This window comes from Corvus moneduloides, chromosome 4 (genome assembly GCF_009650955.1).
Source record: "Corvus moneduloides isolate bCorMon1 chromosome 4, bCorMon1.pri, whole genome shotgun sequence".
NCBI classification, from domain to species: Eukaryota; Metazoa; Chordata; class Aves; order Passeriformes; family Corvidae; genus Corvus; species Corvus moneduloides.
Window position 1 is genome coordinate 65,002,340 of NC_045479.1, and position 21,169 is coordinate 65,023,508.

General features: G+C 35.0%; 1 protein-coding gene across 11 annotated transcripts in view; it reads right to left on the minus strand.

The window, feature by feature from the left end:
* The window catches only part of CACNA2D1 (calcium voltage-gated channel auxiliary subunit alpha2delta 1), a 364,967-nt gene that overhangs the window by 153,432 nt on the left and 190,366 nt on the right, over window positions 1–21,169 (minus strand). For all 11 annotated transcript variants that reach the window (XM_032107946.1, XM_032107943.1, XM_032107947.1 and 8 more), the window contains exons 5-6: window positions 19,127–19,171; window positions 1,082–1,211 (exon numbers count right to left, since the gene is read on the minus strand). In XM_032107946.1, coding sequence (XP_031963837.1) covers window positions 1,082–1,211; window positions 19,127–19,171 — 175 coding nt within the window. The remainder of the gene's footprint in view (window positions 1–1,081; window positions 1,212–19,126; window positions 19,172–21,169) is intronic.

Here is a 21,169-nt window from a genome sequence, read left to right on the forward strand (position 1 = left end):
GTATCAATTCTCTTTAAAAAAAGCAGAGGAAATGGCTGTCACTTCTCTGTAATCCTACAATTACGGTGCACTTTAGCACTCATTAAAGCCAGAATCCCAGAATAATCTTCTAGGTCTGTCAGTCAAGCTCACCGTATAAGAATATGAGCTACTATGATTCTTTCCCCCATCTTACTGACATTTCCATTTTCATCCCTGTGCCATTTATGGAAGCTGCACGCAACTGTGGCCATGAATTTTAAAAAGCTCAGGTCACACTAGGGTCTCGTTCCTCTTGATAAGACTTTAACAGAGGAAAAAGACTGCATACTTAAAATTAGGACCCTAAATAAAAAAAAAAAAAAAAAAAATCAAAACTTAAAAATACAAATCCTATTTAATTTTTCTTCCCGCCTTTTAAAAGATATGCATCCCCTTTGAATGCTGAAATGTCTTTTTATTGTACAAAGATTTTTGCTTGATGATGAGCACAGGGACTTATATACTTGAAATAGAAATACTTAATTTTGAAATACAATTAAAGAATCCTCAGTAGTATATGCATATATATATTACTTTTTTCATAGTTTAGAAAGACTTTATGTACATTCTCTGTTAAAGGCTGCTACTGCAATTCTAGAAATACACTGGATGCAATATTGGTACTACCATCTCACACAGCATGTTATTTCCCTGAACTGTACCTGTTTTTGGGATACTCAAAAACGTTTTCGAACTCATCTCTGCCTGAGGCCAAACAGTGTGTAAAGAAGAGCTGTCAAGAATTGTTTCTATTAAATGTGAACAGCATGGAGAAAGAATGGATTAGAAAGTCAGAATATGTTAAGAGTTTTGTTTCACCTCCAGTTACACTGAAACTCAGATACAGTCCTAATGAATTCCTTTAACTGTGGCACCTACCAATTCATAAAATGAATCATATCCCTAATACAACACATCTCTGAAGTAGCACTGAAAGAAGTAAAAGTGAATGTAACAGCAAACCTGTACTAAAAATGGATACAAAAATTGTTTTAAGAATAGGACAAAAATAATGACCTTAGTATTAAAATATAAATCACTTTGTTCTCATGCTACTTACAGCCTTCATAAATATCTGTTGGTATGTGGACTGCTGCATGTTGGTAAGATGTTTGCCGTCGGAAAACAGGATCGTCTTCGAACACTGGTCTGATTCTCTGGCTGCCAGATTCAGTTTCATTCTTTTCAGGCTTTTTAAAGAAAAACACGTAAAGGGCAAAATATTACAAAATGTGCTAAAAAAAATGCCACTCACATTTGCTCTTTTTAGGTAAAAAAATCATAGCTTTTCTTTCATTGCTAACATTTTGCATTTGTGTATAAACACAATTAGTTGCTCTAGGTCAAAGAATAATTGTGTATAGTTTGCTTTTAATTTTGAATAATCCAATGCAATTCAGTGAAATGAAGACCTTCAAAAGAAAAGTAAGAGACTAACACCTTACACACCTAAATTTCATAACTGCATGGAATTTTTTACACCCATAACACAAGGCAAATAAATTACCTTTTATTACGTGTAATAATTTGCACCAAATCTTAAATATACCTTTTTTTTTCCCTTCTACAGATTATATAGCAAATCACAAATCTAAAAATTATACCACCCATATACATTTCATAAACAGATTTTTCAGAAACTGTGGCATACATCCAGACAAAGCAAGGAAATTAAGCCTTCTTAGAACTTCTGATTAAGTCAGGTTTTGTTCATTGGTTTATTTTAACCATGTCTCACTAAAACCTCATGTGCTGGCTAAACCTGCCCAAGGGGAAAGGTCCCCAAACACTCACCACCACCTGTCAGCTTTGGGTTCCCATCCTCTCTCACCTGTCTGCACCCTGATATGCATTTCTTGATTCCTTCCAATTCACTCAGTCAATTTGTACTAGTTCTTAAACATTTTGAAAAGCAGAGAATTTTTCTAACTCAGCTACAAAAACTGTATGAAGTGTGAAACCAAGGAGGTAGAGAAGGCCAAAAAAGAGGTGGGAATATCTTCACCTGTCTTAGCTGCAGCTGGAACAGGAGGCCCCATGGCATGGGTTGACTGCCACTTAAAGCAATAATATAGCATCTATGATGCTGAATGATTACTCAGGCCAGCAATTGCAGGCTATTACAAGGATATTTTTAATATTATAGAGTCATCAGTTTTTGAAAATTGCTATGCTTGGTAAATAGTGCTGACAATGAAGCACCTGCTGGTCAGTTGGGCATGTGTGTGCTGGCACCATTCTGTTTATTATCTTCTATTAAAGTACAGACAAAAAAATTTTAGCTTATCCACAATGTCATGTAATGAAACTGTTGGAACCCTGAGTTCAGAGAATTTCAGTCTTTCAGTGCTGACAGGCAATGATCCTCAGAAGCACACTGCATTTGACCTGATGATGACCTGAAGCCTGAAAGGCTTCCCAAATTATGTGATAGCACTGAGATTATTGCTGTGTGATTAAAAAGAAATTTGTTATGTCACTGAGTAGAATATGTGGAGATGTAGAAAATTTAGGTTTATGGGTTATAGTAATATATATGTAACAAGATGGAGGATTTTGGGTGTAGGTTAGTTCTTCTTCTTTCCTCCTTCTTCTTCACAAATATGGGTCGCCTGGTATTAGTTCAAAAAACCCGCAGTGAGGAACATGAAGGATTAGTTACTGGATTATAAGTAAAAAATAATTAGTTGGCATTCCATAATTGGATAGATTGGACTTTAAAAGACCTTGAAAGGTAGGACTCAGGGGCAAGTTTCACCTTGTTAACTTAGAGGCACGTTGTGTGGCTGTGCCATAGATAAGAAATAATAAACATCTGAGTCTGAAGAACAATTCTGCGTCTCCTGTGTTTTAATCCGAACTCTGAGTAAAAGAACTCACAAAACAGAGGCAAAGAAGAAAGAAACAAAACAAGAAAATTTAATATGAAACTGCCTATATTTTCTCATCTGCTTCATTGCAAGGTTACAGAAAAATGTTATACTAAGTATAGGTTCAAATGTTGCCTGAGATAAGCAGCAATCTGGAAACACGAAGGGCAGAGCTCATCTAACCAGTGACAGCCAGTAATTTCAACAACCCAGCAGTGTTCTGCTTGTCATTGCAGGCTGCCATCATAGCCAATGAAGAGAAATGGGCATGTTTAGAGTGCAATTCGTCTTATCTTAATTAGACACCTATTTTCCCATGACATGAATCATGCTTTAGAAGTGCCTCCTACTTTTGATTGATTGTAAAAGTAGCTCTAGGGCAAATCACCTAGACGTAGAAGTCAGCAATACTGCTGTCTAGAATTAGGTGAAATGAATCTCACAAATGTACTAAACTTCCGGAAGAAAGGAAGGTGGGTACTCATTTAGACTGTTTTTGTGCAGCTTAGCTAATGTGTCTTATGCTAAGAAGTTCAATTTGTTACTTAGTATTTAATTCCATTCTGGGGATGGGCAAGAGTTTGGGAGGGGACATAGCCAGAATAGCTGACCCAAGCTGATCAAAGAGATATTCCTTTCTAATGATGTTCTGCTCAGTATTACAAGCTCAGAGAAATTAGGAGAGAGGGGGCATTTATCATTAAGGTGGAGCATTTGTGGTGCAACTGCTGTGTGTCCTAAGATCCTACTTCCCAGAAAGTGTTTGAACATCATCTGCGGATGGGAAGTAAAGAATAAATCTTTTTGATTGCCATTGCTTCAATGTTTGGACATTGTTTTTCTTAATTAAACTGTCTTTATGTCAATCCATGAGTCCTTTATGGTCTTATTTTCCATCTCTCCACTGCTGGAGGGGGGTGGTGATAGAGGGGAATGTGACTTTGTGGGCAACTGGCAGCCAGACAAGGTCAACCCCACACAACCATTATAACTTATTTTGAAGGGTGCAGACTAGAGCCAGGATCAGTAATAGTTTATGCATTGTATGATTTGAAATGACACAGCACTATGACAGCTTCAGACAATGTAATTTTGTTCAATTTTTCAAAGGTTTTTGTTGTGTTGTTTGCTTGAGTTTTTTTTTATTCTGTATTTTATTTTATACCCCAAAACTGGAATGCTAAACATTACACAAATTCTGGAGTTCTTTTCACAAGTTATCTTTTAGCTTCATGCTGCTCAAAGTAATGAATTTGTCTAATTATGCAAATGCAATCTCAATAATCAATCATTCATGTAAAAAAGTTTCTCTTCTGTTGGAAAGTCATTTGATTAAAAATATTCTAACAGTCTTATTTCTGAAATTAGTAGCAACGACTACAAACCTTCAATGCTTTCACAGAACACTTCAGAAAAGAACTGGGAATCATCAGGCCACATCACAACACTAAAATACCAGAATGAGTAAATGCCAAAAAGCTTCTTTCAACTAAATTTCCAGAAGAAATATTTGGGAGGGAATGGGTATGGTAAAAGAGAAAGGGCGTGAACACAGAATCATAGAATATCCTGCGATGGAAGGGACTGACTAGTCGAAGTTCATAAAAGCTCAACTTCTGGCTCTACAAAAAACAAAGAATCACACAATGTGCCATACAGTTGATCCTAGCAGGTCTTGCACAGACGTTTTCGTATTACAATATATTTAGATTTTTGCTTGAAATTCCTGAAGCATCAAATCATAAAATGATTATATTTCTTGTGCTTGATATTTCAATTTCAGTCCAATTAATAAATACAACCTTTCAGTCTTTCCATTCACTCATATGCTATGAAAGAAGCTTCATGTCTACTGCCAAAATCTGATTAAACTTTGTTGAAATTGAAAATATTTAATTAATTAAGACCTGAATGCCTTAAAATTTCAACATAAAATCTACTTCTCGCATTTCTAATACCACACACTAGCACAGGTCCCCTTGAAAAAGACTGTGACCGAGTCTGTTGTTATTCCTACTGATATTCCATGATACACAACCAAAAACATTAATCTAAAAACTCTTCTCAACCTGATTAATGCAGGGCAGTGGATCTAAAACTACATGTAGTAATGTAGATGATTTCACACGGCCCTTGTTGACTTTCCTGGGAGTATTTTGTGATGTACAGCTCTGATACTGCAACAACACATCAATCTGCCCCAAAAACCAAAGACAAAAAATGACAAAATCCTGTAAAAATTTCAGAGTTACCCTCTAACAGGAACAATTTGTTCTGGAAATCTAAAGGTGTCTGAACACAACAGGTAAGTATCAGAACCATTATTGCCAAATTAGTGCTGAACTCCCTTGGGCCACTACCTCCTGAGCAGCAAGACCAATAAATACTGTACTAGGCCTTACACATCCAAATTTATAGTGGATCCTTATACTGAAAATGAATCTATTTGGTTTTCATTTGCAAATTTATGAATTTCAAGTAGCTTACATCTAAGTTAGAAAAAAAAAGAAAAGAAAAAAAGGAATGACTAAAAAGGAAAACCTCAATGTTATTAATTATTTTAATCTGGCATTTTTATAAAAAGCCTGACAGATAGTGGTGTCAGTACAGTTTTATATCCAGTTAAACTTTGTTTTCAGAAAAGTAGTAAAACACATATTTTGAAGGAAAGTGATCTCGCATGTGAATATAATTAAAATCCAACTCCATCCAAGTTCTCTCTCAAGTCAGGAGCTGAAATGTAATCAATGCTGGCACAGAAAATCCCACAGGAGACAGTGGCTGAAGATTAATTTTCCATCTATTCAAACCTGGCCCTCACTTATTGCATTACATTGTTACCTACCACTGACAGTCAGCAAAATAACTCACTCATTTCGCTGCAATGAATTTCCAGACCAATTTCTTCCTCCCTTGAGAGGTAGATAGAATTCATTTCTCTTTTCAGTTCACATTTGTGCCATTTTAAGGCTTTTTCCTTATTTTTTTTTTTTTTAATAAATAAAGTTGGGGTTTTTTTATGTGTCTACTGCTCACCATCAGAACAAAAGGAAATTGATATAGCAGATAAAACTGAAGAAAACAGGGTTTTTTTCCAGCTGTTTTTTGTGATCATTTCTAAATGACTTTTGGCATGATCTACAATAAACTGGAGGGAACCTTCTGCATCTTTTTTATAAGCCAAATACATAACAGAAATAATGCAGCTTCTCTCTAGAGGGCTTTCTGAACATAAATTAATGTATTTACATGAGGTAACTGGAAGCTTAATATCAGTGAAAGATGTCTCCAGAAAAGAAAATATCCATTAAAATAAAATTGATAAAGATCATTTCAAGAAATTGTGACATAGTTTAGCTGCCCATTTCACTGCAGCCAAACTTATTCTGACTCCTTTCCACAGCATTCAGTTACTTTCCATCATCACAGCTGCAAGATGATGAGTGGATTTTCTGTCTCTACTTATAAATTTTTATTTAGTTGAAAACTACTTGTTATTGTGGAAATGAGAAGGTTTTTCCATTAATATAAAACTTATTTTTCTTTTTTCTGATGTTGAAAACTCACAACCAGAGAGCTGATACTATTTTTTAAAAAAATCATCCATGAAACACAAAAAAGCCCACCACCAAAATGAAGCAATCTTCAGTTGTCTTCAGAAAGCAGATTCTTTTCAGGAACAATGTAGAAGTTGCTCAAAGCATCATAACAGACTTAGCATCATGATGAAAGAATAAAAGTAGATTTCTTTCAATTCCTGAACTGATATCCAGCCAGAAACAATGACATCTGCCTGCTTCCATATTTATGTAAAACAGACAGGAATTGGTTGATAGTATTTTCCATTGCCTTCATATCCAGGGACTGTGTTTTGCATAAAACCTCTCTGTCCTTACCAATGCCATTTTAGAGAATGAATGTAGAGATGGAATTATAATCACTGTGGTTTTAGGGACATCAAAATTCTTGCTCTGTGATTCCTTCCTGTCTTACCTTGCAGAATTCTAAGTTTAATATTTTCATCTCTAGGTTTCAGCCTGTTTTTTGTTCCTGAACATCTGCTGAAATTTCTAAATGTAAATTTTTAAATAATTGAGGCTCACTTCTTTTAATTATCTCCCAGATCTGCTGTGTACAAATGAACACTGTCACATACAACATAAGCATAGAAATCCTCCTATGCTCAGTTCTGTACTCTTTTTTTTTCTTTTTCTGTTTTAGTCAGTTTTTCTGTTTTGCTTGGTTTTTCCTCCCTGAGGAAAATGATCCAGTAGAACTACATACACAGCCCCTCTGAAAATGCTTGTGGTCCCATTAAAAAGTTACAGCTGCACTTAACAGAGTGTTGCTTGAAGCACACAGCTCAGCAAATGCCTGCATCAAGCAAGGGCTGGGAACAGCTCTTCTAAGCATGAGGAGTTAATTTTGAAGAGCAGCTAGAATGCATTTCTAATAGTCACAGCACTTTCACTGCATTTTAGATAATGTAATGAGTGCATTGACTTCTGATAACCTTTTTCATTTCCTTTTCATAAGATGTGATTTTCCAGCTGTGGGAAAACTGCTGAGTGTGTTCAGGTGGTTGTGACAGAACTGTGGAGAGTTTCTATTGTTTTCACTCTGTGTCAGTGGGGGACTGTGGCCTTGACTTTGCAACGTGATGATTTTAAGTGGCATCCTTCTGTCTACTTCTGGGGACAAACAAATTAAAAGAGTTACAAATAAAAGAAGAAAACAGTTGGCTCAGAACCAAAATATTCTTATTTTTCTGTTATACAACAGGGAGGTGTTAAACATAAGAATATATACATATGCATATTTGCACATATAAGAAAACATATATTTTAAAAAAATATAAATAGGGTCTGGGTAGCTTCAGAAAGGGAAATAGGAGGGAATTTAGTAGGAAAATAGTTCTATATTTGCATCTGTCAGTGTGTCATTTTCAAGGGCCATTATATCTGAGTTGTTTTCAGTGCTTTTACTGTTTCCATATGCTTTTCATGTTTCCATATGCTTCTAATGCATCAATTGGTTACTATAAGTCAATGATAAAACAAATGGAACTCTGGCTTGAGTACTGATATTTGAAAAAAAAAAAAAAATTCTTACAGGATTCATTTTATTTCCAGTGTTCTGCCAACTGGGTAATGTCAGTGTGTATCAAATACAGAGTCAAAATAATTTAAAAGTATTTATTTTCCTCTTAGGCTATTTTTGTGAATGGAACTATCTTTTGGCTATGATAATTTCTCTGCAGCTGCTCACAGGCTTGTCCCTGTTTACTGTATACAAGACTGTGATATTTTATGGGAGGTTATGCATTCATTTATCTGACCTTTATGGTTCACAGCTTCTGATGAGAACTTTTAAATATACACAAAATTATTATATATCTCAAACATAATAGTGTTTTCTTTTTATTTGTATCCTGACCGAGTCACACCATTCTATGCATCACGACTTTGGTTTCATGAATATATGAATCTTTGATGTAATTAATTTATCAAATGTAAGGACCTGGAAATCTGAGAACAGAGTTTTTAGCAGGGCCTCTTGAGAGAGGACAAAGTGTAATGGTTTACAACTAAAAGAGGGTAGATTCCAACCACATATCTGGAAGAAGTATTTAGATATGAGGGTGGTGAAACTCTGGGACAGGTTGCCCAGAGAAGTGGTAGATGCCTCCATCCCTGGAAACATTCAGGTTTGGGTTGGTTTGAGTTCTGAGCAGCCTGATCTAGTTGAAGATGCCCCTGCCTGTTGCATGGGCTTGGAGTAAATGAACTCTAAATGTTCCTTCCAATCAAAACTATTCCATGATTCTGTAAAAATCTTGTAGCATTTCAGTGAATTGTATTCTAGAGAAACAGATGAAAATGTCTGGATTTTCCCAATTTCTTCAGGTGGAAAGATTTTAAATACAGAAATCCAAGCTTCTGGAAGCCCTCTTGTGTTCGAAAGAGTTGACACTACATCTATGAGGGTGCCTTAAATACCATGATTCAGGTAATAATGTATAATTTTCTTAATTTCTGACAAAAAGGAACACTCTTAAGATATCATTTTTCAATAAGCTAAAAAAAAACCAAAACACCCTTTAGATTAAAAGATAGTAATAAAGGAATTAGCGAAAATTTCTTTTTTTAGTTATTACAGATTATATCTGACATTCACTAAAAATCTGCACAGAGTCTGCTGTACTAATATCAATATGCAAAATTTCATTTCTGTCCTGTCCTATTTTCTCTTGAACTACAATGACAGGTAAAATGAAATGTGTATTTAAATATTTAAGCACATAAGAAATATAAGACTTATTTATCTTCCTAACGATAAATGTGACTTCCCCACCCCAAAGTCTTCAAAAACCTCTCCAGTCACAGTGTTTCAAGGATGATGGAGAGTTGCCTCATGACATCAGCACCACTGGATCCCTCTCATCTGGTCCCATGGACACACATATGTCTGACAAGCCTCGGTGGTCCCTAATGCCATCCCTTCCATTCCTGAAGTTTCAGGCAGCATCTCCATATCCCTCCTGGGTTGTACATCTTGGTCATGAGGTCAGGAATCATGACACGTAATCCCATCTGAATGCCCCATCCCAGTCCTCTTCTAAATGGGGTGATGGTGTGGGAAAACACAGGGGTTTATGACCTGCCCTTAAATTATCAGGTGTTGCACAGAACCGCCTGCTTCAGCACTGACTGTAACACTGGCTTGACTGGATAAGACAGTATCATTAGACAACAGTAAGAATACAGGGTCATATTAGAAGAAAAGCAAATCTCACTTTAAGTGATTGAAATGCTATTAGCAGTTCAGAAGAACCCAGTTAATTATTAAACAAACAAAAAAAAGTCCTTTAAAATTCAGCCTCCTTCACTGATGTTTCACATCCCATTAGAGTACTCAAACATATGAAATAAAATAAAATAAAAATAAAAATATCCATTGTTGCTAAAAATACTTAGTCATCTAAATTTCAAGACCAAAATGCACTCTAGAGAATTTAGATTTTTCATACATCACCCAATTAAATTCCAAACTAGGAACTTTTCTACTCTTATTGGAATAAATTACGCTGTCTACATTTTACTCTCCCCACATCTGATTAAAGATCATATCCCTGGAGAACAAGAACTGCTAAATCATTGTAATGCTTCATTGGGTATTCTTTATAATACCAACTGAATGTGAACATTTAATTAATTTGATTTTTTTCGTCTGATGCAGTTGTCTTTGCCATGCTTTGCTAAGCCATCAACTGATCCTGTTTCACAGTGCATTCTTATCTTCAGTCATACTAGTTAGGTCCAGATTTTGTACATCCTGCACTACACTAATTTTCTATTCCTCCTTCTTCTTAATTTGTACCATCTTCTGTGTCAATAACAACATTAATAACAGTACAAACCTGCTTTGAGAAGGAGTCTGGACTACATGACCTGCAGAAACCATCCTAATCTACTTTTTTTTCCCCCACTAATGGGGCTGGAAACACCATATAAACACCACTCGCTAATTTATGGTCACACAAATTTAATGCAGCTTTCACTAATTAAATCACAGCTGTATCTAGGTAGATAAAGGCTGTAGGTAACCCTAAACCATTCACTGACCTGTGGGCCACAGACTTTCCCTGCAGACTAAATACCATATAATAATTTAAGTAAACTGCCATAATACTGTGTAAGACTATTTATATGATTTTTAAAAACACTAGTATGGCCAAATCCTAACAATATAATAATATAGAAGAATAGCATTCACAGGAACTAAGGGAAATTTGAGAAGGATAATCTGTCCAAGTAAAGAAACATGTCAGAAGAGAGAAAACAGACACACAAAAAAGAAAGTGCAACCAAAACAAAGAACAGATCAACCTGTAGATTTTGAAAGTTCTTAAAGTCAGCAAATTAAAATACTTACATAAAAGGCCAGTTGAAGTTTGAGTTCAAAAGTTTTTAGATCTCGACAATGTGATTACCCACCGGATTAAAATTTATTTTCAATACACACTATAAAAAGAGCTTCAAGAATGCCTTTAATGTACCATTTTACGCACCAACACTAAAAACTCAGGAAGATTTCAACTCTGTTGATGATAATAGATATGATTGTCTTCTTCAATCTGTTTTTTTTCCCCATCTATTCTCCAAAAAACAACTGGGACGGAACATGTTGAGAATGGCTCTATGGAAAGGCCAGGGAATGTGATCTGGCCCTTTGCAGATTGCATCAGCTGATTCAGAAATGCTCCTATTTGCAGTCAGTGACAGGGCCGGAACAGGACCTGTATTTCATCACCTACACTACACTAAACACCACATCACCACACAGAACTTCCTTTAAGTATTAAAATATTGTAAGTGCTCCTTTACAGGATTCTTGATCTGATTTGGAATTTTCAAAGCCTACCTCCACCTTTGACCATTCATATGAAAACAGATTGAGTAATTTGTTCTGTTTTATTCAACTTAAAAGTCTCAATTTGACCCACGCACTTCAAAGTGACACATCAGAACACTTGTACAGCATTGGTATCTGTAATCAGGCAATAGAATGCTTGCTAAAACCCACTGTTGCAAGTGCTATAAACATCCTAAGACAAGTTCAGCTTTTGGTGTTACTTTTATTTACCAATAAACAATTACACTGCATTCACTGCAATTGTTATCAGTCATGCATTTGATATTACTAGGAAATATCCTGAAGCAAGAAATTTTCCATTAAACTGATGAATCACTAGCTTTATGGCTGAATTCTGATCTTTGACATGGCATAAACTCAGCTTCCATGGGGAGACTTCAAGCACTGCTCCTTTGTGCTAATTTGCCTTCAAGGTAGGATTCTCCATGTTAAGAACATTCTCATCTTTTTTAGGACACTGGCACCTGCAGTTATCACTCACGCCATTATTATTTCATAACTCAGTTTCACAGGTAGGACATAGCTTTGGGGCAGTCATTTATTTCATTATCATGTATTTTTCATTTCAAGCTCGAACATATATTCATTTGGGAGAAGGGAAGACTTGCACAAATTTGAATAAAGGAATATAAACCTGATGCCTACGTTTTTAATCATAATACTTAAAAAAAAAAAAGGGAAAAAAATCAAAAGGGAAAAAAAAAGAAGAAACCCTTGCTTCCTGTGGCAATAGATCATTATAACTGCAATAGGAAGCTCAAAGGAATGCCTTTTTTTTCCCCATGGGCTGTACTCAAGCTTACCTGTAAGACCTTGAAATGGAAAGACTTGACATGTTTCCCAGTGATACTTGGTAAAAGAAACACATTCTCTTTTAAACAATGCAAAAAGTCTTGTTACTAAAGAAGACAACATCAATCATGCCCTCAACTATCAGATCCAATGATTTCCAAAGAATGGCATCCAAGCCACCCTGTTAAATAACACAGGATTCCTGATCTAAGAGAAATGTGCACAGCAAGAACACTTGAATTTTCCTAAAAGATCTGGAAGTCAAAATACCATATTACTAAAATTAGTAAATTCTCTTGTATATAAAGAATAATGAACAACAGATGAAAGACAAAAACATAAAAAATATGGTTTCCCTGCTTACTCACTCCTCCCCATGTATGAAAAATAAAACACTGTGTGCTGTATTATGACAGAATTCATTTCTATAACAGAACCTTCACTACAGCAAGAAGTGTGTCTTTTGGCCACAAGTATTCTTTTTATTATACACTGCAATGCACAAGAAGCAACTCCCTGAAGTACAAGTAAATTGCTGTATTAAAAAAAAAAAAAAAGGATCTACCTTTTTATGGCACTTCATTTTAAAACATGTTAATTCAAATTAAACTTTTCCAATATATGTACCAAAGTAAGTATGTTCTTTGCTACCTAGTAACTTTGCTACCTATAATAACTTATAAGAGGAACATCTATGAATATATTGCATATTTGAGAAGCACAGGAAAGAGGCTTGGAATACTCTCAGGAAAGAAAAAGTACAACAACTAGGAAGTTCTTTCGAAAATGGAATGAGTTAGGGAGTCTGTGTAAATCTACAAAATTTGTCCTCCTCATTTCATAAAACACTGGGTTTGTTATAGACTTAATTATTAATTCCAAGCAATACATTCCACTACCAAAAGATATAGGTTAATATTCAAGATATATATGTAATAAAAATTAGAATATAGTTGAAAATATGACATTTACTACAGATTTTGTTCTAATGAAATTTGTCTAAAGTTATCAAAATATTCCCTGCACAGGTCTATCAACAGTCCTACTCTGACAGTCTTTCATAATGAAAGACATAATTTATACTAGCACAAATTTATTTCCCTCTTATGGTCTAGGTAAGTCTAAGAGCAAACTACCCTGTCAAAATATTTCCTCTGTCTGCATCAAAAAACAGGCTAGAATAAGGCATTTGTGTGTGCAGCTAATACCCATTACAGTAAGAAACCAAACCAAACAAAAACTCAATAGGATCCATGCCATATTGCTAAGAATCAAAGTAACTGGGACAGATGCAGCCCAAGTTCTCAAAGAGTTCAAATTCAAAATATCTCCATGAAGCACCACTCAATTAGTATTTCAATCTATTTACAAATTTACTCATTAGCCCATTTCAGTATCATAATTCTCCAAGAATGTACAAAATTTTTTCTAGAACAAGTGATAAATTATGTTTTCCAGTGAAATTTTCACATGCCTAACTCTACCACATACCATCAAAAGATGTGACAAACAGAAAATATGAGAACTAGGTATTTAGATCCATGTAAATATTACTTAATCTGATACATGCAACACCTTGGCCAGGTTAAAAACCTTGGTAGTTCAGACAGAGAAGAAAGTAAATCTAAAAGTAGCTGCAACTTACACACGTGAAGAATAGCAGTCATAAAAATAAGCTCTAAACAGATATGCTGTATGTACAACACCTACTTGTTGGCACGTTCTTGCAGGGGTGTGCAAATCACAGTTATTGTGGAGTTATCTATCTAGATTTTCCAATCGCTGTGACATAGACTTTGCCCGCTTATCATAAATGAGAATAGCTGGAGCAAATCTTTTATGACTTATTTAAAATATTTCTTCAGTATCGAAGCAGGAAAGGACAAAGCAACGATGAAAAGAAACACAACACATCATACTTATGACTGTAATTTCAAACCATATTGGTTGTCATGCAATGAAAGCAGAGGGAATAAGAGACCTGAGGGAGCTAGGGAAGTTAGCTGGTTACTCTTGCTAGGCTGCCCTATTGCAAAAGGAGCCTATATCCTCTACAGCTTAGCACTTAAGCCCATTCTAAATTATTTGAGATAAATTTCCTATTGGAAGTGCTTGTCCTTCACTGTCTATGAAACACTGAAAAGTCAGTAGCTTTAGCTCAGGAGAAACCTGATGCTTTGAAGTCCACCATTAGCTAAACCCAGATGGTAAGACTGATTTGGTTATTTGCATGCTTGCATCCAGACACAGTGAAAGCACTGAGATAGAGCTACTCTTACACATGCAGATAAAAGGGAGCTTCTTAAAAGTTCTGTCTTATCAGAAGCAGGTTTAAAAGCCTTGAAAAGCCAGAGGAAATCTGTATCTGTTGGATGACATGCAAAAGCAGTCACTGTCCCAGCTTTCCGTGTAGTGTCAGGGCCAGGCATTAAACTCAGTTTCAATTTTTAATCCAGCAACTGGCAGCTGCTGGACTTGCAGAAATCTGGCATCACCCTTTCAGTCTCTAGAAATCTTTTTATACCTGTCTCCTTTGAGACTTGATCACTGGAGTCCCCCATCTGCCCTGCCTCAGTTCCAGACACTCCTCCAAACTGACCACACTCAGGTGCCATCTCCCCCTCAAGGGCTCTACCTGACCCAACACGCAGCTCCTGAAACACTGGGTTACAGAGGAAACTTTTCTTTTCTCTGATGTCCATCTATAAAATACATAAAATATCAAACTAGAATAAAATAAATAAATCAGCCATTTTTCAATGTATGTTATAAGGCAAAAAGCCAGGAAACTCCTGAATTCTTGTGGCTGGAGGAAAACAAAAAACAAACCAGCATTTCTTTGATCAAATCTACAGTAGGTTCAGACTTGTTTGCAAGTAGACCTGGGATAATTCATTAACAGAATTCTCTTTATTAAATTAAACATATGTGCACATATAAGCTGATTTTGCAACCTTGATACCATGAAGTAGTAGAAAAGGCAAGACTTGTGTGAGGGTAAAAGCAGAGACTCAATAAACTTCTATAATCACTGTCAGTGCCTCTAAACCTCCAAGTCTCTTCTTGGGAAGAAGCAAATCCACAAGGAACATGCCATTCTGGTCTCTGCTTACTTCTGCCCAATACCTATTCATAACTTCCTATTTAAAAAAAAAAAAAAAAAAAAAAAAAGTTTGAGGGGTGGAAATTATTTTGTTTTCTAAAATGTTTGTTAAAACACACCATGATTTTTCTGAAGAATTTACATTCAAAACTAACAAGGCTTTCTAATTATTTCAACAGTTTTCAATTTGATGTAGATTTCTTTTCATCAGTATTTATAAAACCTCAACCTGATAGCTACATTTATGCTGCAGTTTAACTCAAAGAGAGCTAATATTTCACAAATTATTCCAAAATAACAAGGCACCACTGAATTAGGAAAAATTCCTAAACCATATGGCACAGACAGCTTATCGGTTTTAAGATTTCTTCCTTCTTTATTATAAGTAACAAAAAACGTATTTGTTCTAAAATCAACCATAGGCATGCTCCAGATTTTTGCCTCTAGTGGAATCTGCACATTGACTCCTAGTCACATTGCGAGTCCACACTTTGTGCAGATACTTACTGCCCAAAGGGACCCATAATTTTACAGTAATTCAGTAAAATAAAATAAAAAGTGCTGCTATCACTTAGTACATGGTCAATAACTGCACAAGGAGCACAGCCCTGTTAGTTATGACTGCAAACCAATATGAGACTGCATGAAGGAAATGTCTAATGAATCAGTTTTGCTAACTAGGGACACATCTCTTGCCAGGAGATGCAATTGTCTGCTCCCAATTCAAACCTAGGGACTACAGGGAAACTGCAGACTTCCAATGATGTGAGGCTGGTTTCATGTTAGAGACATTTTTTTACTTGTAATACTTAGTTCTTTCCATCAAATCATTGAAAAAATTCAATCTTCATTTCCTTAGGCTGTTTTATCTTGTGCAGGAAAAAGTTTATAAAACCATGATAAGAAATTACACTAAAAATTTTAGAAAAGGAGCAAGATGCAAGGAGGAGATGAGAGAAACATTAAGGAAAGAATTTGGGATAAAAGAAAATTAGGCAACTGAGCAATTCAGTGCATGGTGGAGTTGTGGATTATTTGAACACAAGGAAACAGAAAAAAAAAAATTAGGAAGAATCTGTAAACAAGATGTGGAATAACTGGAAATAAAATGGAGACCAATATAAAGAAGAGGGAAGAATTGAGCAGTGAAGCAAAATTACTATAAATAAGGTAGGGGTACAAAGGACAAGATGAGAAAACAGGAAAAGCAATATGAGAACTAATGAGAAAGAGCAGCTTAATGTGGGACTGCTCAGTTGTCCAATATAAGCACTGCAGCATTTGTCCAAATACAACAAGCTGTTGACACCTGCAAATTAAAGTGCACAAACAGGCTGCAATATATCAAACTGAAAGGGTTCTTGGGAAAAGGACAATGGATGAAAACCTGGGAGACCTGTATTAAATTACAAGTTTGGCCATTATCTTCCTACGAGAAGTAAAAAATGGGAATACAATACCTCCTACCTTGTTGTGAGGATAAAACTCATTAATTATCATCAAGTGCTCACACATTATATAGAGCACTGGGGGGAAGGGGGAAATAAGCAAGCAGAATATAATTGCTGTTGTAGGATAAAGAGTACAAAAGGTCTATTACTGATTGATGGACTACGGGGTTACAAATTGATCGTTTTATCTGAGAGACTGAAAAATCCAAAGGCCAGAGAATGATTGGCCTCCACATGCTCTTCTATTTTTTTTAGCACAAGCAAACCCAGTCATTAGATTTGAAAAGGCCCATCATGACAGCAGATGAAAAATGAGAGAAGGATCTACTGAATGTGGTATGGAAACGGGAAGAAGGAAAGCAAATGGTACTGCAGCGTGTAAACATACACCACAGAAATACACAGATTTAAGAGGATTGCTCTTCTGAAAAAGCTGTAATATTCAAAGGATGAGCGGAGACAAATAAAAACTGTCAGGCCAGAACTTTGAGATTAATTTCTTCTAATTCTTCAACATCCAAAATTTAAGATCTAAAAGGATTTGTTATAGGAACCTGGTCAACACAGAGGAACATACACCTAGAACTGATTTAGTTCAGATGACCTTAGACATCTGTCTCAAAACAAACTGAACAGCTTTCTAGAGATACTCACAGAGATTAGTTTAGATGTCTAATTTAAATAAATTAATTTCTGCTACTAATTATTCTTGATTGTACTCAAAGATAAATACAATATCATTTCCTGTGAATAAATGAAGGCTCATAGCATGGAAGAGGAAAGAAAGTCTGGACTTCCTAGAGACAGAAAGAAATGGATTGCAAACACAGTTTTACTAACCAGTGCTTCAGAGATGATTCTATTAAAATTTCTCAATATTGAAAGAAAAAAATCTGTCTCAAGCATTTTTTTTTTTTTTTTCAGGCAGGAAGAGGGAAGAAGAGTCTGTGGTGTTTGCATACATAGCTGAGATCTGGATGAAGGTCTTCTCAAAAAAAAAACCCACTATCACTAAAAAAGACAATTGTATCCTTATCACTCCTTGACAATAAACATTATTATAAACTTCATTCTAATAGTTCAAAAGGACATATAAAGAAATTAAAACTGAAACAGAAATAAAACAGAATATATGGTCTAACAAAATTTTTTTTAGGGTGGGTGTGTGTGCACTTTTTTTCTTGAAAGGAAAAGAATATCTGGAAAAAAATGATAAAAAACAAAGACAATAAACTCTGAAATAGTATCTCCTTTCCTGGCTTGCCTAACAGATTTGGATTTAGGTTGTAGAAGTAGTAATCTCAAGACCTTTCCCAGTACTACTCAATCATAACAGATACATCACAGTCTCTTATTTCACACCACAATCTACCATCACTATCTGGTATATTTAGATTAAAAATCCAATATTTAAGCTTCAAAATTCTGTTTCCAGAGAAAATTAGCATCTGCCATCCCAGTGAATTTAATGAGAACAGAACAATATATTTCAAATTAGGTTACTACTAATGAATTTTACTTAAATCATGCAAACTTTAAAACCCAGGACAGTAGTTTGTTGTATCTTAAATCAAGTACTCATATCTCTATACAACCATATGAAAAAGTTCTGCTTGATGATGTACCTTAATTGCCTTACAGCAGAAGCATCAATTACAATAGTGATGCCATCAATCTCTAAAGTACACTTGATTAAAAAGTGCAAATGAAGCACGCTGGCAATTTTGATTAATACATTTACAACATTTTTCTATGGTTTTATAAATTAAATCTACAATGAAGACAAGCAGTTGTATTATCTCCAGTGAAGGTGAGGATAACTTGTATTGCCTTTTTAACAATTAACGGCAGATAGGAGACTTCAAACCTTTTAAAGTAAGAGTTTTAGTAAATCAGGAATTGAAGTATCATACATTTACTCTAAATCTTGTGATTGGATTTTCAATTTTCCCAAATCTTATTACAGTCACATAATGATCACAAAGTGAATGAAAATAATTATTTAGTAACATTTCACATCTTCTTTCTCCTCATATAAAAATTTTATTATGAAGAACACAGAACAATATAATATGATCTTGGAAAATAAGGCCAGGAAATGGTTCCTTCAGAGTAAAGTCAATTATTTACATTTATCATGTTGATTCACCAATCCTACAATTATGATTTTATTACATTTCAAAAAGTGAATTATACTGCTGTCAGGATCTTCATTCTCCAGCACATTTTCTGCCTAACCAGTAATTCAAACTGTATGAGAGGAGACAGACTTTGAGAATTAGAACATAAAATATTGCCTGGCTCTTGAGGAAACTTTTGAAGACATTTTAAGTTTTTTGCTTTTTTGCTTCTGCCAAATCTTTAAATTATCATCTTAGAGTTTCATTAATATTTTCAATCCCCTAATTTTCTGAGATTACAGGCAATGTAATTAAATGAAACATATTACTTACATCATTCTGATCGTCTTTTGCATTGTAATAGATTATATCATTATTCTGTAAGAGAAAGAAAAGTAATTCTGTTAGTTTGAAAAAGAAAATAAATTTATGTAGCAATAATCTCTACTATTGTAAGATAGATTTTGAAATAAACCCACAGTTCTTTATGTATTCTCTTTGAAACATGACTGACTTTGATCTTTGCTTTCTCTCTGTTGCATGCACAATTTCCCATGCTCAGGCTTAACTTCATTAATTTAATGGTTCTTCTGTGGGAGGATACATAAGTCGCTCAAAACACAGCTAGAAAAGTACAGATAACATTGGACAAACTCCAGAGCTCATAAAAGGCTTCCATAAGCTGTTTCTGTCACAGACATGTGACTTTCACTGTGCAATTAGGGCATTTATGCACCATGACATCCAGCAGGCAATAGATACACCGAGGTACAGGCTTTGCTTAGTGGAGTAAGTATTTGCTGCACACATGTTTATTGTTTTATTCACCTCCCACTGTGAAAATAAAATCTGTGAAAATACATCACAGGAGAGTCTGGCTGTTGGAGTGTAGAGCAGATCCTGGCAGCTCTGTGGAAACACTGTACCATGTAATTCAAGCAGAGCAAAGAAGGAGAAGGTTGCTAGTTGCCATTCCAAAATCAGTCAGAAGTTCCATTCAGTGTTAACTTCTACAGGAGTTTGAAAATTGAGGTATGTCCTATGGAATACAGTTTTGTTTTCTGTTTAAACATTATTGAACCATTCAAAAGCCTTGAAGACTTAGAATCACTGGAGCAGCTTTCCACCAAATAGAATTTCTGCAATGTGCCCAAAGCTTTTTGAATAAAACCAATCAATTTTATGTGCAATTCTGTATGAAATAGAGACATGTATGAACACAGTATTTTTAAGTACCATTATAGATTTTGAATAAAGAAAAGGAGAAGTTACATTTCTTCATATCCAGCAGTGTGCTTAAAGTAGGTGATTGCTGTTGACCTCCAAAAATTGTCTCTTTTTTTTTTTCAGTTGTTTATGGTAATACCTTTTATGTATCTAAATAAAAAGTTGAACACAAAGTGTTCTCCTTTATAAATAACAACAGGAAAGAATTCTTTCAGTAATCAGTTTTCAAGTGGGTAAGCCAACGACAATTTTTACTTTCACTAGAGAAGTATGACATGTATTACAAGGTAATGCAGTTCATCTATACAAACCATAATTTTACTCATTCCATAAACAATGATATCATTTATTCTCCTTTGTGACCTTTTAGGGAGTCAAACATGAAATATATTACAGATCAGCTAAATGCCATTTTGAGGTAAATGCTACTAACACAAACTCATCCTTTTCCCTCAAAATGAACTTTTTTGCTTTTCCATCAAGACACTCTTCTATCCATAGGACAGCTGGTTTTGTATTGGTATCTGGACAACAAAGATAGATCTCAAGGCAGTACAGACACAGGAGGAAATTCTTTTAATCATTAAAGACTGAAGCTAATTGTTTATTCACTTGATTGTTGTAAAGAAAAGACCATAAAATGCTTGTGGAAGTCTTTGAGTAAGTCAGGGCAAAAGATTCTATTTTCTTTGGTTCCTCTTCACTTTGTAAATAGTTATGTACAAAATAACTGCTCTGTAAAAAATGTGATTGGTTCAAAAGCCCCTCTGATTCTTTAGGAGGCAACATTTGAAACTGCAAAGGATCCAGCTCTGACTGATACTAGCTAGAAATGTTAACACAAGTGTTTTCACCACAAGGTCATCTGTTTAGTTTAAAAAAAAAAAAAAAGAAATTAATTAAAAAAAAAATTGTTCATCACAAATCCTTATGTCAGGTTGTATTAGAGCAGTTATCTCACAGTCTCATCCCTAGAAGGTTTTTGTCAGTAAAAATGAGAGCAGGAAAAGCAATACAGACATAATTAACTGTTTTGGTTTACTGCTTTCGTTTTTTAAAGGAGCACTTTCATGAAACACAATTTCTATTAGGCCCTCTCTTGTATTGACTCTCATCTAGATATGAGTTTATTTCCTGAGCCCCTCTCCA